The sequence below is a fragment of the Larimichthys crocea genome, chromosome III (assembly GCF_000972845.2).
Source record: "Larimichthys crocea isolate SSNF chromosome III, L_crocea_2.0, whole genome shotgun sequence".
In the NCBI taxonomy this organism is placed as follows: Eukaryota; Metazoa; Chordata; class Actinopteri; family Sciaenidae; genus Larimichthys; species Larimichthys crocea.
The window spans coordinates 18,413,784-18,432,581 of record NC_040013.1 but is presented as its reverse complement, the minus strand read 5'-3'; the positions used below and the strand labels follow the sequence as shown (position 1 = coordinate 18,432,581).

The 18,798-nt window shown below is 39.0% G+C and overlaps 1 protein-coding gene and 1 pseudogene across 2 annotated transcripts in view; one reads left to right on the top strand and one right to left on the bottom strand.

Moving 5' to 3' along the window:
* The window catches only part of sh3pxd2ab (SH3 and PX domains 2Ab), a 51,869-nt gene extending 34,509 nt beyond the window's left edge, over positions 1–17,360 (bottom strand). Inside the window, exons 1-5 of one of the 2 annotated variants that reach the window (XM_027277602.1) lie at positions 16,885–17,360; positions 11,909–11,989; positions 4,777–4,852; positions 3,459–3,535; positions 2,515–2,606 (exon numbers count right to left, since the gene is read on the bottom strand). In XM_027277602.1, coding sequence (XP_027133403.1) covers positions 2,515–2,606; positions 3,459–3,535; positions 4,777–4,852; positions 11,909–11,989; positions 16,885–16,956 — 398 coding nt within the window. In that variant the 5' untranslated portion in view covers positions 16,957–17,360. The remainder of the gene's footprint in view (positions 1–2,514; positions 2,607–3,458; positions 3,536–4,776; positions 4,853–11,908; positions 11,990–16,884) is intronic. The other variant, XM_010744108.3, reaches the window with a different exon arrangement.
* On the top strand, positions 14,822–16,474 carry LOC109141122 (N-acetyllactosaminide beta-1,3-N-acetylglucosaminyltransferase 3 pseudogene; annotated as a pseudogene).
* Positions 17,361–18,798: the final 1,438 nt, after the last annotated feature.

Genomic DNA, 18,798 nt, shown 5'->3' with positions numbered 1-18,798 from the left:
GATGGCCTTGAACTGATGTATGCACAGGAAGTGCTGATATTTTCTGTGGATGTAGCTCTTAATATATGATATTTTTTGTATGCTGAGTCAGTACCTTGCCCGCTGGGTGCCATATGCTCAGACTGTCAAGTCTAGATGTGTAGATCAAGTCTGTTCCACAGTACAACGGCACAAACCAACCAACCTTCAGAGGAACAATGGGTTTAAGTCTAAATGCAAGAGGCCCATGAACATGTCAACAACATTTTAACAAATGATTAAATAAAAATAAGCCGGTGTGGTTTAACCTAAGTTGTAAAATGTTGCAGTGGAAATGATGGATATATGCATATGTTTATTGAATTATTCATAATTGTGCCATTGTCCTTGACCATGTTGCTGGCCTCAAAACTACAGATGGTCTCCAGGCGCCATGACTGCACACAGATCCTAAATAGTTAGGATGGATTAAACACAGAGGACAAATTTCCCCATGGGGATTAATAAAGGGTAACATACTTATTACCACTCTAAAAATATAGCACAAAGCAAAGTCACATTGCAGAGAGGGCAGTAAAAAATGCAGTGAACAAGCAAAAACATAGGCTGGCATTGATGGCCTCTAACTGATATAAAAATATAAGCAAAATCACCTTAAAAATACAGCTCACTGTACCTTGTTGTAAACAACACAAACAGACACTTTCAAACATGCAGAATCGTCAAAGTAGCAATGCAGCGTTGAAAGGACTGATGACTAAAACTTTATTTTATTTCCAGCCAGTGAAATCCATTATCACAAACTCATATTATCTCAACTATAATTCAATTCCCTGTGCATACTCATAAGTCACTCGAAGAGGAAATCCAAGGATGTAAGACTGCGATAAACATGCTTCTGTTATCCGAATGTGTTATTTTGTCTATATGTCTCAATTTGTTCCTTCACAGTTGCTTTTTCTTGTGAAATATTCAATTGGATTCACCCTTTAGGCCTCTGGAGATACTTTAGAAGAGGATAACATTTATTTGGATTTGAAGTAAGCATCACTTTACAACCAGCATTCCACATTTGTGCATTTTCTGTTGTTGACTTCAGACATACAGGAGTCTGAGAAATATTTACTTATCCCCTTTTGATACTGATGTTTCTACATTTAAGGGATCACAAGAGAGGACTTTTTTCAGCTAACGTTTAGCTGATAAACCTCTGCCTCATATCAGTGTAATGTGATACTTTCTACCTATTGCATAGCTCCCTCTTGTGATGAAGCAACATATTTATTATTTTTATCTGTGCAGTGACATCTGTTGACCATTAGATGGCAGATGAGGGCTTGACAAACAACATTGCTTCACTATTGATGCTTATGGTGACTGACAACTGGCAGAAATACTAGTAAAATGGATCTGAATCATGTTTCATGGTGGATAAAATGTCCTCAGTTGGGATTGGCCAGGTAATTAATCACTGTAATAGAGACGTGTTGGAGTGACTGGATAAAAGTTTAACATCTTTCTACAGCCCTTACTCATAGTGTTTCTATGTTTCAAGAACTCTGATATTATCACTATTTATCCTGTTTTCAAATCATTTTCACAAATATTTTCCCTAGTTTTGCCCATAATGTGATGAATCAAATCAATGGAAATAAAACTTCATGGCTGTTAATAGTCATTTACGCAACACGTTTAAAAACAGTTTAACAATCACAGTAAAGGTTTCTTCACTGTACCTCACACAATTTAATTTTATGGCGTCACAAGATGGTCGTTTTCTGTGATCTTGTGAACTTGCGGCACAAAAGATCCTAAAATTCATTCATAAAAGTCATTTTGAAGTAATCCCGATTGACCAGTAGTGAACCGAGTGCGAGTCTGGATGGATCTCACTTTGAAGTGGGATTAGCATGTATGGGTAGTGGGGGTTAGAGGTGATGGTAGTGCAGAGACCCCTCAAAAGGTTACTCTAGCACAATGTTCTTCTTAAGTGTGTTGGGAAGCATACAAACAACATTTGAGTTTAAATTCATATATTAGTCAGAAGTAATACTATCACAGACATACTTCGTCTTCAACTGCAAATAAATCAAAAGGAAAGAAAAGAATTTAAACAAAAAGTAATCTAGCAGCCGGTCTGTAATTACTCCCACTCTGACTTTGAACTGAGTATGATAAATAGCCGGAAAGCTTTATCTGCCCAAAGACTTGGTCTCAGAGGCACTTTCATGACACCGCTGATCCTGATCCATTCGTTTTGGGATCAGGTGTCACCTCCTAGAAATCGTTATTAATAAAACACAAGCATCTCTCAACCACAATCCATCAATCATCCCTGAGACACAGCAAAGCCTCCGGATCACGTTAGGTCAGTGCGGGTGAAAGCCATCTGTCCCAGCTGCTGAACCACACACATACATGCACTCCCACTGCCTCCAGAGAGTTTGTTTGGTATCTAAGACTTCATATAACAGATGATACTAATGCTCAACATTACCTGATGATTTCTAAAATACGTAGTGATACATTACTCACTCTGTGGGAGGGTTCAGGTCCTCTAACTTGGTCTCAAAGAACTTCAGGACCTCCTCACTCTGGGAAATGTGGGAGGGAAGCTTCATCAGAGCCTGTGGAAAAGAAGGGAGGAAGAAAGATACTGGTTGCAACAAAAACACATATTTTAAGGGTTGCATGTTTTTTTAAAGCAAAAAAACGCTCTGTAGTTTGGTTTGACTAGCAGTTACTAACAGTCATTGCACAGTCAGTCAGATGAGATGACCAACCGGAGAGGAGGATGTGGAGGGGAAGGAAGAAGGCTCTGGGCCCAGAATGAGGGTTAAAACAAAGGAAAAGACACAGGGGTGATGAAGTATATCAACTGCCTGTCTAAACTGCGTACACATTCAAAATAAGATGTTTCAGCCTACTGCATTTGAATCAGAAAATACATCCTTGCAGGGACAATATTAAAAAGAAATCTAGTTTTGCTGTCTTTAAGCTTCTTGCCTTCCCTGCAAATCTGGTTTAGTTCCCCTAAATGAAAACTGCTGCCACACCTGGCAAGCCACCTGCCACACATTCCCTCCTGACCTACTGAATATAAGAGGGTCAGGTGGCCATCTGCACTCACGCTGCACATTAAGTCTGCTGATTCATTCTTATTCTTTAGACTCTGAGCCCCGTGTGCCCCCGTTTCCCTTGTTTCCTTCATAGGCTGCCTATTTACATTGGTGACAGGAAATGACCAGTGCAGACAGAGCAGTTGCTTTCCTGTTGAGGCTGGTGGGGGGAGATAAATGTTGAGGCCTGCCTCGGAAATACTGTGGCAAATGTTCAGGGAGTAGAGCATTGGCAAATAAAGTGCTCTTCCAACAAACACAAAAACCAAAATAATAGCAGTCATCCTTCACGACTTGTGTTAACAGGGGAGTAACTGATGCCACAGACTCAAAGTATAGTTCTGAGGACATTTGTCTTACTTTGCAGTAATTATCCAGGTGCTTCAGCCTTCTGACGGCTACATCTCTTATGTGACTTCGACGAAACAAAACTTTACCTGAGGAAAAACAGCAGAACTGTCATCTAAAAAAAAACATTCAAAATACAACAATCAAAACATCAGATAATTTGATTACTTATTACAAGGCAGATCCCGCCCTAGCCAGGTGGATCGTTAACTTATTACCAATAAATGGACAACTTCTCTTTTCTCTACTGTTGATTACTCAAGCTAGTCAAATAGCAGCACTTGAAAAGCTGCTAGAGGTTGTGATGATTATGATGATTATTAATGGGCCATATTGACGAGAGTCAATAGGATCTACTTCCTCCTTCTTCCACACACATTTTTCTCTAAGACTGAAACCATACATAGATTTTTGCTTTTTATCCTTTTCTTTTGGCTATTTACTTACCTTTTTTTGCTCCTATGTTCCTTTGTGTGTAGGTCTCTATGTTAACATATTTGTAACTTATCCTCTGTTTATGTATGTGTAATTATGTGTTGTATTGAAATGTTAGATGTATATTAAAAAGAAGGTTAAAGAAAAAAAAGTTAAATAAATAAAAACACCAGCTTTTAGTACAACCTTCTTCGGCTGTGTACTGTTTCTATCACAAATAATTAATTCATATGTTGCCATATGTTGCTAGTAAGTGTGTTTTCCTTCATTTGACATGACATACTAAAGAAAATGTATCCTGCACCGAATACAAGTTTTTAATCTTTATTAAAAACACTTAATTTTTAAAAACTAAAAACTGCCGAACTGCAATGGGTTCGTAAATTACTGAGAGCAGCTGTAAAAGGTTGCTTTCCCATCTATTAATCCTCATTTAATACTCTTAGGAAACTCTTTGACTGCTAGTATCACCACTAAAAACCACCAAACTGTGAAATTGTGCATGCTGTTTGCTGTGTGTAAGGGAATACAGTTAACCTCACCCTCTGTTGGGCTTACACAGAGATCAAAACAGCACTGACCAGACTTGAGCAGTGCAGCTCATCTAACAAAGGGTCTCTTCACTGCTCTGGCCCACAATGACTTTATGAGATTAGACAAATCCCTCTCTGCTAGCCTCCCACTGCCATGGCAGACCACAAATTGATTTGGCCTGGGTGCGGTATGGCAGTTAATAAAACAATGAAATGTAGTAGGCAGTGCTATGGACTATGTAGGAGTACTAACAAACATCAGTTGTGCATGAAAATGTCTGAAGGCCTTTCTTTATCTTGTCCTTACTGCAGATCTAAAACTGATGTGACACTTTGTCACTATGATGCATTTTGTTTCTCACCTGGCAAAAAAGGAATAATCCTCTTTTTGGGGTCCTTCTGTCCTCCATCGATTGGGAATTTGTCAAGGATTCGCATCTGCAAAAGTGAGTGAGGAAGTGTGACGTGAGCAAAACTCCAAAACATTCCTTTTTGATTGCCACGATTACCAATATAAAAGGCATGCAATCAATCTTGTAACTGTTTGAGGGCTAAACCACATGAACCGTCTTTAATCTACCACAGTTTATCAGTCAAAGTTGAAAGGAGAGGAATTAGAGATGAGAATAGAAGTTAAAAAAAAAAAGAGGGAGGGGTGCAAACTCTCCAAGAACAGTCAGCCTTCTTGTAAGGGTACATGAGTTCAGCACAGGGTGTAATTACATATGGTCTGAAAAGCTACTGTGTCGCGCAGCTCCAAACAGTTTCACTTTGATCTCTGGGGCAGCAGACATGGTTACGTCACCCACACTTAACTGGAAAAAATCAAAAAGCAAGTTCCATTTAAGGAGCTTAAGAAGACATAAGCAGAGATAATTAACACTTTGATGTGAAGAATTGATACTGCAGAGCATTTACAGGACTGATCAACTGAGAGATATAGGAAGACACACACTGACTTTTATGATGACAGCATTCAACTGTTTCCCTCTAAGTGTAGCAGTTAGTAACTGGTTCAGCATGTGTCTGCTCGGGTACACATATATGTGTATATCTTTCACATGTGCACAAAGAACATGTGCTGTGTATAATGTATGAGCTTGTTTTGTTGAGTGGTGAGAAAATATGCATGGCAAATGTGCTAAGTATGTGTCTATATCACGGACAAGAGTTTCTAGTTTCCTTTTTGAATAAATCATGAGAGCATCCTACAGTAACAGCAAGCTTGAAATCCAGATGTAGCCCCGCCTTTGTTCGTTCTGCCATGCCTTGTTCCAGATGTGCTTTGTTAAACAGCAAAGACTGTGAGTGTCAAGCTGAAGCACCCTCAACTGGGAGGAGGAGACCAGGAGACTCGTCTTGGTCTAAACCAAGCCAAAAACAACCAGGTGGACAAACAGACTCAGGCTTGGAGGGTAAAGTTGGATCCACTCTGTCTGGGCCTGCAGGAGTTGTTTGTGGGACTTCTCCAGTAAGAGCTGGTTTGGTTTGTCATCTTGTGGTTCTTTCTTTTCTGCACTCATCTGCTGCCTTTGCTGAATCTCTGAATTTCTCTCAGGGCATGTGATTTCCCCCCTCCTCTGAAATACAGACAGCTTACAAGAATGGTTTCTTTTGAAGAGAACAACCATCATTATTGTGGTTTAAGGGCAAAGTAAAAGGGCTGAGTATAAAGAACAGTCCTGGTTAACCACACCTGCACTTAAACGTGCACAACACAGAGTTTTATGCTCCTAAAACTGAAAAAGCAAGACATTAAATACATATACAAACCAGACTGTTTTTCTTTAGATTACTATGGAAATAATACAGTTTTATAGCTAGGGTTGTAATTTCCAAAAATCACAGTTTTGGTAACAGTGCATTGGCAACTGTATTGTTTGTCTGACACACTAAGCTGCACACTCATCATGTCATCAGCCTACCAGCTGGATGTAGACATGCACTCCCTCTAAGATGGGAGTATTCACTCAGCACCTTCGGAAACCACCTCGGCCGACAGAAGCGATGATGACATCAACTCCCAGGGGAAATGCATGGATACACTCACAGCTCCACAGGACAGGTGTGAAAGCTGTTTCTATGGCAGCAGCCAAACAAGTTGGAACAAAAGACATTTCTCACATTTCATTCACCTTTAATTCAAAGGCTGCTGGGAGCTGAAATGCTGCATGTTTCTTTCCAAAACTATGCACAGGATACTATAAGCTGCAGAGCCAGTCAAGTGTTCCCACTGGGAAAATGATCCATTTAGTAACAGGTGCAATGATGTAACCTCATTTCCCAGTGTCCTTTTTACACACTCTATTAGTGTAGAAAATCCCTGCCTCCTTTCACTTCACATCAACGGAGGACTAAAACTGTGTTTTTTCAATCGTTGCCCCAGGGCAACATCATGCAGTTGTAGCACTTTTGTTAGGGCAATATTATACTAATGGATGGAGATGCCTGAGATAAATAATTAGCACCATACTCAATGTACTCACTGCACTCTCTACTATTGCTTGTAGGAAATGGATGCAAGGACATTTTATGGTTGCAAGCAGGAGACAGTTAGGATTATTCCATCCAAAATTGAGGACAGTGAGTTTGAGGAGGACAGTGAGGAAGAGTGGACCCCAGAATCAGGTTTGAGAGCCAGTTAGTAGGTCAGGGGCCAGTCAGTAATGTAACACATATAATGAGTTTGTGTGTGTCTGTGTGTGCTCAAATGTGCAATATTTGTATGCAGCAAGTGTGTGGGTATATACAGTGTGTGTATCTTTGTGTATCTGTGTACTATGTACACGTGAGTCTCAATGCATGTGTATGCTTTTGTGTGTGGCTTTTGTGTACATGTACATTTGTATGTGTATGCATTTGTGGATGAAGAAAGGCATATGATCAATTCAACTGTTCAAATGTCATTTTATATATAGTTTATGTACATATATGTATTTACATATAGTTTATGTACATATATGTATTTGTATTTTATTCGTAATTGCTGATTACTTGTTTAACTTAACTGGAGTATTGATTTTAGTTTCTTTCTTTCCCGCTTTGTGGTTCATATTCCAAAGGTGCCCTCTTTTTGTGTACTAACACTGATTATACTGATTACGAACTGCAGCTGGGTATCAATGCCAATAAAATAGCCACAGCAAAGAGAACACAAAATGTTTTCAATACACACTCGATGCATTCATTGTGTGTTGTTTTTATTTTAGATTATCCTGGATCAGTTACTCCTCCATCCAAAATTTATTTCAGTTTCTCGCAACTGTGAACAGCTCCTCCATTTCCTTGGTCCACTGCATTATGAAGAGATAGCAATCAACAACAAATCTGAAAAATAGCATTGCTGTCATTGAGTATAAAGAAAAGGTTGACATTTATTTTAAAGTCTATCCCTCCACCGAAGCTCAGCAGTGAAATACTTTCCAGGGAAACAAGGGAATTTCATACAAAAAAGTACATTGTAGAAAATCCCCGCCTCCTTTCACTTCACATCAATGGAGGGCAGAGCCCTCAAGTCTATTTAGGCAGGCAGCTCACCTGTGTGAGGCCTTTTGTCCTTGATGGAGAACAAAGGAGCTGGCTAACATCATCCTCACCCTCACTTATTCTCAATGTTTGAGCTGCGTATTTGAGGTGAGTTATCCCTTTGTGTTCCACACATTCATAGTATAAATGTTCATTTCTCCCTTTTCTTAAGATTTGTTTAGATTAAGTATCTTTGTTCAATTGTTAATTGACCCTTAAGTTTCAGTTGTGTGGATTAATATGTTGCTGTTCTATTATTTATCCTCTCCACCAGAAAACAACCAGCTAACAATAAATGAGAATGAATCAAATCATCTGTGTTTGTGCATTGTTCTGATCGACAATTCATTGCGTCGCTTCACCAAAATCAGTTTATTCCCCACCGAATACACCAAACACACTAATCCCAAGCCAATATTTTACAATTAGTGTTGTGAAGAAATGCCTAAGGAAGAAAGTGCACTTTGACAGCATGACATTGCAGACATGAATTATAGTGACAGGAAACATCCAAACACCTTCTGTGCACTATAATGATAAGCATATGAAGCATTTAAACTTAATTGTACTCTCAGGAGTGGGGAGAGGAGGAACAGACAAAGAGACATTGCACTGAGCAGCAGACAAAGAAACTGCTCTGAGAGGAATTTCGGACAGGGGGAGTTCGGAGGAATGTTTGAGTGGGAAAACAATCTGATCTCATCTCTGGCTTGTGTTTTGACATCTGCTTGACAGTTGTTTACTGCAGAGAGATTATGATGCAACCGCTCTTTTGGTCATGAAGTGTCTCAGGTTTACTTGGAATCAAATTTTATTGGGCATGTTGTTACGAAAGCTACATTATCGTCATTTTTGGAAACAAATCATATAAACTCACATTTTGCTGGTGCAGCAGGAAATTGCTGCAACATTTAAGTGTTCATATGTTTGGGCTATTCATCTCAGCCCTACGATTTGTTTACAGGTCTACTGCATTTGTGAAAAAAGTTATATAAAGCCTTTTGCCTGCTGGAGAAACTGTGGAAACCTTTAGCCAGAGTGCCCTGTTATCAAAGACTACTGGAAAGGGATAAATAATGCCCTACAGGACATTTTCAAATGTGAAATCCCTCTAGAGAGCCAGGCATTTTCAACATATACCTCAACAATGGTTGAAAAGGGAAACATTTAATGAATATACTGCTGGTGACTTGTAAAAATAAACATTACCAAGAAATGGTGCATGAATGGAAATCACAATTGACATTTACAAAATGGAGAAAACAACAGCATTTGTTCGTCATAAGATGGAACAATTTGTCTTGCGATGGAAAGGCTGGGTCACTTATGTGAGGGCACATAGGCCTGATTTTGTATTAATGGATCAATGACTATGTTGTAAAGAAAACAATCACTCCTTGGCTGTTCATTGTTCATGGCTTTATTGATGTTATTTTCTTAAAGAAATAATTCGGGACCTGTAACAAACATCACTATATATACTGTACTAAATCTTAACAAAAGCTTTGCACCAGAAGTGCTCCAGGGACATCAGTTAGATTTATAACAGTGTTTCTCGTCAGTTCGGGCTGAATTATCAATATCAATATCAGAATATTTTGCATTGAAAAAGCGGGAGCTCACACCGAACACTGTTACTCGGCCTGTATCACCAGAAGTCCCCCGATATACCTGTTTTGTTGCATTGTGTGTAACAAAGGCATGTAGCAATGCAATACTAAATCACTACCAGTACTATTGGAGTAAAAAATAAAGTAGTTTTATCACTACACTATTAGTTTGACCTTCTATTTGCCTGTAGAGTCGCCCAGGTTTAACAACAGCTTTCAGAGAAAAAGAACTGTTTTAAAGTCCCACCTTATGTCAGGAATGTAGGCCAGACAAATTATAATGCAGGCAGAGAAGAGGCTGGCTGAGAGCTGGTCCAATTCCCCAATCCAAAAATAATGACAACTAAGGGATTTTTGGGGGAAGTTTCTGTCTAAAAGGAAACCAGGCCAGTTTGCACACTCCACAATCCCCCTTGTGGAATGCTGTGACCCATGTGCTCTGTGGTTGGAGGGTGTGGGGGGGGAGATGTTAAACTCTGTTTGACACACTGACCAATTCTGCTCACGTCAAACATATGTGGGTCAAAAAACAGTATTCGGTGAAAATTCAGGCTCAGCAGTATTCAGCATGAAAACAAATGTCTTTAAGGATTCAATGTGCTTCATTTAAAAAGAGCACACTAAGAAGGAATCAGATAAAACGGAGACAGGTTGCTTTTAATTTATGGTAACTGCTTCCTACAGGAGCAGTTATGAGTTATGTTAAGTGCACTGCAGAGAGTTTGAAACAGTGAGTGCACTTTTGGACATCCATTTGGCAATGATAATGGATACTTCATGCTTAAAAGTCAAACAGCAAAGCTGTCTATTGTTGACAAACTGTCTTATATGACCAGCTGTACACTGCAGACTGATGCTGGACATAATATGAATAATCGGCCACTGTTTAAAAGGCGTTTTTTGTTCTGTGACCTCACTTGGCTTCTCTGAATCCTGAATTAATTATTATCAGATGAGATCATGTTCATACTTGTCAGGGGCCAAGGGTGTCAAATGCATTTTTTTTCATGTCAGCGTCTAGTGAACATAAAACACGCAATTGTGCTAAGAGGACAGAGAACTGTGCAGAGTTGGGAAAAGACTGTAGGTGTCAGTTGGCAGACACACAAACAAAAACCCACTCTCTGCCTTGAGAAAAGACAAATATTTTAATATAGACGTTAGAAAAGTGACTGTTAGTGCTCGTCATTATTGAGAGCATAAGAAGACATGCAATAGTTACATGGCTGTCTTATCTAACCTTCCGAGGGAGGCTATCTTCCTTTCAGTCTTTAAATTGAAGGCTGAAGAACTGTTCATTTTCCCAACCCCCAACCCTTTCCTGACCACAACTTCCTCCTTATTTTGCCCAGTGAATTCTGGGATTGGTTCTTGCATTAAGTAAACTACATCCTCCTTCTTTAGAGCTTAAAACGATTGTTTGTAATGATTCAGTACTTCTTATAACAGTAGATTTTCTGTAAGCATCCTATAGCTGGTCGATCCGATATTAATCGTACTGTAGATTGTTTGCAACTGCAAGTGTGCTTCACTCAAGTCACTTCATCTTTCACCTATATAACTATGTTCATATAAGGACAAATAAAACACTCTCACCACCCATTTTGTATGGACAGCTGCAGACTGTTGTTCTTCACGGATTACCGTGGCCAGACAAACACACCCAGGCAGCAGGGATCTATGGACAAGACTAATGTTTACAGAGACAGGAGAGAAGCTCTGTTTCCATCAAACAGACTAGGGCAGAATTTTCCTGGCTATTAGCAAGAGACCAGAGAACAAAGGGTTTCCTCTGCTGCCTTCATTACAGCCAGCCCACCAGAGCCACAGCGCAGTAGAGTGCAGTCTGGCAGAGGGGGTTATCAGAAACAAGACAGTCTTTTACAAGTAAAATGGTTGATAAGGTATGCACTAATTTAGGTTTAAAGCCCTCACACAGTTCCTTATATAGATCCAGATGTTTATTTTAAAAAAACAGTATAGACAATTCAGCCCTGTCTGTCGAAACTGTTAAATAATGCAGAAATTTCACTGGAGGCTACAGGATTCCTCAAATAAATCCTGAGGCATAACTTTGCCCCATGCTGTATTCTGCATACTGACTGAGGTCATGTTTTCTTCCTGCATCTGCTGACTGGATTTCCCCCATTTCCCTTTTTCCAAGCAGGCTCCACTAGTTTTAAATGAGACCTTTCACTGAGCATATCGCCTTCCAGCAGCTGAACAGAAAGACGTGACCAAAAGGTCAAACTGACCTCACAGTTTAATATGAAGAAGACATACTCAGACCAAGCTCAACACACAGTTTAAAGGTTTAGTGGCTGTAGGACTATTTAGTTTGTTTGCCAGTATAACATACCTGTAGGTCAAAGAACTTGCTGTATCTTCTGTAGATGACATGGGAAGTGGAGTCCGAGTAAGTGACGTTGATGAGGTACACCTAGTGAGAGAAAGACAAGCACAAACAAAAGGGGGTCCATTAAGAGCAAAGTCACTTAGTCAAAGACACCACGGCACCACTTCAGCTTGTCCTAATGATACAAAGCACATTCCCTCCTGACTCAACTCCAAGAGGTCATCAAGGGTCAAATAAACTCATTAAGTTCATTTGTTTCCATCACACATTGGAAAGCCATCAGGGGTCAATAGATTTCCAGTATTATGTCATAAGAACATTTATAATGAATTACATCTGTGTTTTTGAGTGTGACTTCATTGGTGTTAAAATATTTCTCTAGTTTAAGTCCCAGTTTTACTTTTTATTATTATTATTATACAGCGCTGATAACAAAAAGTTGCCTCTCAGTGACTTGTATAACAAACAGCTCTGGTTTTTATTTTGTGATGTCCACCTGAATCTACTGTCTGAGGAAACAAATTATGCTCCTATTATGTCAACAACTTCCAGCAATTCTATCTATCACCAGGAATAATGACAAAAGAAGTGTGTACTGACACAGTCACTGAAATGGGAATAGCATTTCCTTGGCAGAAATCAGTCATTTACTGAACAAAACACTGTTGCTGTACATTTTCCCAAAATAAATTCTCTATTTGCCTCAACAATAAAAGGACCAACAAACAACTGTGCATGCCCTGAGGTTCGGAAACAGATGGCTGCACCTAATGCATTTCCATTTAAGCGTATGGCACAGAGTATTTACAAAAGCAGCATTTACACATATAGTGGCGAGCTCAAGATTTATCCCAAAAGAACCACGGACCATGTTTATGTTTGTACATGACAATATAACAGCCATAAAAGAAAACAATCAAAGATTATTACAAGTTAATTCATGTGTAAATTTCAGGAATTGATTGTGATGAGTGCAACCAACATTTCTGACGCCTCATGAGCCTATTGTAATTTAATGCAAAATGATTACAGCCATTACAGTGGATGTACAAGTAAGGGCCACAAATGAACGAACATATGACTCATATGATCATATATAGCTGAGCACATTTTTATTCTAAATATTAAAGTCTGTATGTAACAAGGCTGCTCATGCTGTAAAGCACACATCTCCTCTCTCCTAAAATTACCCTCTAGTGATGTATGTAAACAAGGATTAGTTGCCATGCTGCATCTGGCTCCAGTGCCATGAGTCTCTGGAAGGAAGTCACACTTGAACAGTGGGGACAAAAGACAAAGGGTTGCTTCTTTCCTCTCTCCAACCGGATAAGCATTTTCAGTTGCTTAGCTCATAGAAAATGAGATTTAATTTTTTTCTTTCCCTCCCTCTTCTTCCCTCGTGGGGACTTCCCAGTCAACCCTCACCTCCGGTTTCCATCCCAAGGGAAAATCTGTGCCCTATGTTTAGTGGCCTCAGAGAGCCCCACTCAGCAGGAGATGGATGATGCAATTGATCCTAACTCTCAGGTTAATTAATCCAATTGTACCTGATGGACTAATTGATTTTTGCAGTCCCGCTGAGACATGTCTCGTGGCCCATTGGATTTGATTACTCAAGTCAGTAAGATGACACCAAGACCAGGCCCTGCAATGATGAAGCGAAAGCTCCATAGTTATGCAAGCAGCTCTGTGAGGCTGTACTTTGGCACAGCAGTGCTTTGAGCTGAATGCTACCATTGCATGCAAATGGTAAGTACTGGAATCCTGACCAACTTGACACCTAATACTACTATAGAGCCAAACTGTTGGCATGGCTAATAAAAGATGTTGACTACCAAAAGTCAGCATTTAAATTACACTTTTTTCCTTTTGGTTCAGACTGCAATATCTCAACACCTAATAAAATATATTGCCATGAAGTTTGTTACAGACAGTCATGTCCTCCTCATGATTCATTTTGTTAACTTTGGTGATCCACCAGATAACGCTGACGCATTATCCAGTAAAATATTTCAACAGGTACTTGACAGATTTTCTACCAAAATTCACCTGGGTGTCATGACTGGATTCCTTCCATCTTCCAGATAACAACACAGTTCAGAAAGTAAAGATGAAAAAAAAACATTGCATAGTTTACAACCAATGCAACAGAACTGAACTGGCACCAAGTCATATGGTACAATGCTGAATAAAAATGTTGCTTTATATAAATACAAATAAATATAGCTTCAGATTACTGATTACTGAACAATTTATAAAGAGTCACTGAGAGTCATACAGGGTGTGGCTATACCTATCAGGGTGCATATTAGTGAAAACTAGAGTTGGACACCTTCTACAGTTAAGTTCTGAAAAGTTATTAACCAGTTGCACACTGATAACTCACAGGCAGCCCATGCTTCATCTACATCATCATCAAGTACCCAAGGAAAGCTGGATAAACTGACAACTGACTCTCAAAGGGATACTTACCATGAGCTTGTACTGATCTACCAATATGTTCAGGTAATTATTGTTTAATGAATTTAAATTGTGTGCTACATGTTTCTGTGGATTTTTAAAAGTGACAAACTTGTGGAAGAAAACAGCTGTGATGTTATTCAGTCAGCCAAGAATATGTGGATGTTTGGAAATAGCTGTGTGTTCAACACCCTGTCTAATTCTAATTCCTGTCATTTTCTCTCAAACTTAAATCTTGGATGGGTGATTTTAAGAGCCAGTGTCCTGGGAAAAAATGCACTTAGCTCCTCAACAGCTTGAAATCGACTCAGTACAGTAATTTAGTTCCATATTTGTCTTCGGTTATGTGTTAGAAATCAATCACCTTTAACATGAAATGCTGCTATACTGTTAGGGGGTAAAAATATCTGAAATGTCTTAATAGTGACTACTGTTTAAATTTTCTTTGCAAAGTTTTAAAAGGGACCCACAGCATAGCTGTAACTTGCTTCTTTATGGGAACTCTTCTGCTCCTCTGCTTATATACAAAGGCACATATGGCATATGAAGGCACCCCTAGAAAACAACTCCTATGTATACTCCGGGCCAAAATGCCAAATAAATCGGTCTGTTGACGAAATCCAAGGTTTTAACTTTTTTTCTGGTAGCACTAAAAGCTTTCTATACTATTTTCACTGTCGCCATTTCCCCATGCTACTGGATATTCCTGACAAATGTGGGGGAGCTGAAGGATCTGCTTCCTTTTGCTGGTCATTAAAAGCTCCCCTGCAAACTATATCAACCGAGAGGTGCTGTGCAAAACCTGGGCTAAAGAGAGGTTATACAACAGTGTGCAGATTAAAAGAATCTTCATCTCAGGAACGACGGCGAATGGTTTTGAGAAGGAGAGACTGAATGAATTTGTCAAACTGGAGCAACAAGAGTACAATGACATCCTCCAATGGGACTTCAATGAATCACTCTTCAACCTCACGCTGAAACATATACTCTTCTTTGAATGGAAGGAAAGAAACTGTCCGCAAGCTCGCTTCCTGCTAAGTGGTGATGATGACGTCTTTGCCAACACAGACGGCCTCTCTAAGGCCTTGAGGATAATAATGGCAAGCACCTCTTTACTGGCCATTTATTCAGAAATGCAAGTCCTTTAAGATCACCAGAGAGTATTTTCTTCCAATTCAGGTGTTCAGTTCAAATGAATACGTCCCCTAGTGTTGGTTGTGGAGGCTTAATCATGTCTGGCTACACAGCTTTGTTCATACACAAAATCCCTGTCCATTGTTCTTTTGCCCATTGATGATGTTAACCTAGCGATGTGTTTGCAGAAAGCAGGACTCGTGCCTGATTCTCATATGGCTGTGAAGACACTAGGGTGGTACATTCCCTCAAGCAAAATAGACAAATATGACCCTTGCTATTTTAGAGAACACCTACTGCTACACAGATTAAATCCGCCTGAAATATATCTTTTGTGGCAAGAAATACATGAGCCCAATCTAAAATGTGCTTGTGAAGAAGCATTTTGACACATATTGCAACAGTTCAAACAAAATGTAAGTTGTTGTTTTTTTATGCATGGTATGATTGTATGTTTTGTGCATTAAATGTTTACATAACTGCCGGTGTCAACAGCTTGATGCTGTGTTAGTGTTGTGACTAGGGATGGCACTACTTTCTGATGACAACCTGCATTATGTTGACGGCACAAAATCTCAACAGAAGTTGTTGCTGTTTTTTTATTTTTTTTTTATTTACATTTATATTTTGTGATGGCTACTTCATCAAACATTATATAAACGTTGCCTGTTATCTGTACTCTTGTATTTGTACGTTTTTGATTCTTTGTATTGGGTGGTTTGTTTGTGTACTACTGCTGTGACATGAGAATCTCCCCCCGGGGATAAATGAAGTTTGGATGTTTGTGTGGCCCTCACTCTTTCATACCACAGCTGGCCAGCTGTCAGCTACAACCCAAGTTTGTCTCTTGACTCTTTATCTCATTTACCTGTCAGGGCTCAGCCTGCCAGCTGCTGTCCATCAGACACAGACACACCTCTAAACCGATCATTTCTCATGTTTATGACCTTTTTTTGATTGATTGTTTTTAATGATAAAAAACACAATAAAGTATAAAAACAAAATTAAAATGTGTGATTTCTTGGTCTTTTTCTGTTTAGTACAAAACACAAAACATAGCTGAGGCTGATAAAAACAAGTATTATAGTGATACACCAACATAAACACATCCTGTACAGATTGAAATGTTGACCTGTTGGTGGCGCTACATGGCTACAAGTCAATATTAAATGTTTTTAAGCTCAAAACCACAAAATGAGAACCTCATGGTGACACATACTGTTATTAAGACCCATAAATTACATTACAGGTCAAATAAATCCACTGTTGTTGAGGTACTTGAGTAGTACAGCCATCCATAGTGCTGCTTGTAACATGGATAAACTTTCAGGAGATAAATATTTAACTAATGATAGCAGAAAACAAAGAATAAGCAGGCGACTTACATAATGTTTGGAGGGGTTCCTCCTCTTCTGCACGTCCACAACATTAACGTCAAGTACCGTTCGTAGCTGCATCTTGACAAACCAAAATAGTATTTGCACCGAGAGATACTCTAAATGTTACAAAAGAAGATGCTCACCCATGAAAACGACCTAAAGTATAAAAAAACAAAACAAATATATAGCACTCTGCTGAGAAAAGCAAAGTTGGTATAAGAGGGGGAAAGAAAAAAAAGTCTCCCCGCACTTAGGCTATGGGTGCATCCATGAAATGATGGTGTCAAGCGGTCTCGGAGCTTCTCTGAGCCCCCTTTGTGAAACAGAAAAAGCTGGCGTTTAATCGGTCTTCTCCTCCTTCAACAAGGGGGTGGACCGCCGCAGCAAAGCAGGACAGCGGGGCAGAGCAAATCAATAAGCACGGGGCGGTCCTGCTGCTTCAGCTGGCTGGCTGCACACACTGCACGGGACCCTGTGAATTAGTGAAGTCAGACAACTTGGGACCTGTTTCTAGTTTCTCACGTGTATCATAAAACCAAGTCTGGACAGCCTATATGATGAAAAGCATATTTTCCATTGCAAAAACAAAAAAAAGTGTGGGAAACAGTACTGTCTTCAAATGTTTAATTCAAGTTATATGCTACACCAAACCAAACCTTTTAGGTGTTGCTTTTATTTAAAAAGAAGAGCAATAGAAGCATAAATATTGAGGGGGATTCATGTTTGAAGATGTTTGAAAAGCTAGATATTTGTCAGACTTTAACTTCAATAAAACAACTTGTCTCCTTAAAACACGCATAGAAACACACAACATGTCTGCACGGCTGACTTACACCATCCACTTCATTTTAAAGTTTCGTCAGGAAGTTTCGTCTCCCTATGGAAAATGACTTTTTGCTCCCTCCTGGTGGAGGAGGTGTGAGCAATGGAGGTGAAAGAGGAAATAACACTTAATTAACCTTTCCACATGGGGGCGCTACACAACACATAAATTGAACTCACCGGAATATGAGGTGATTTTTTGCTGTTTGTTTTATAATGATTTGCTCTCTGCGTTGATAGAGAGTGAAGTACATGTAACTAAGTACTGTACTTTAGTACAGTTCTATGGTACTTGTATTTTATTTGAGTGTTTAATTGCTACTTTAAACTCCACTACAATACAAAAGGGAAACACTGTATTTTTACATGTCACCATCATTGTCAAATCTAAATTTAAGCATGCTGTATATTTGCATGTATATAAAATAACCTGTTACAATAATAATTAAATTATTATTTCAGCACGCTGCTATTGAATTCTTGTTTATATTTTACAAAAAAAGGTCTGATTTGTATATAGACATTGTAAGCTGTTGTTTATTGGTGCTTTTTATATATAGTGGGTTTCAAAAGTCTGAGGCCACTAGTCAGGTTTCAGGTTTATTTATTATATGCAGGTTAACACAGGGTCAACGATACAATGAAATATGTATGGAAAATAGAAAAAAGAGTATGGAAAATGTGTTTGTATCTTATTTACATTGTACAAGGTTGTGACAACTATATTCATGTATTAGATATATAAAGTTATATAAACATACTATTGTTTTTCCTCTCTGAGGGATTACACTGATGCAGCCTAGACTGGCAACTAACTATTACACTATTGGAATACTGATAGAAAAAAGTGACGAATTTGCAGAGTAAAGTGACAAGTGTTTTACTTCTATTTGCATTTATTTTTATTACAAATGATAATATTAGTTTTGAATGAAAAGTTGAATCTTAGAAAAAATGTACATTAGTTACAGAATATATTATAATATTATTATTTGCTGCACAGCCTTCTGCCAGGGGGAAGTGTCTCAAAAAGTTTTTCCTGGAGGCATAGAGGTAAACATATTCTCTGCAGAGCAAATTATACACTACAGTCTGCAC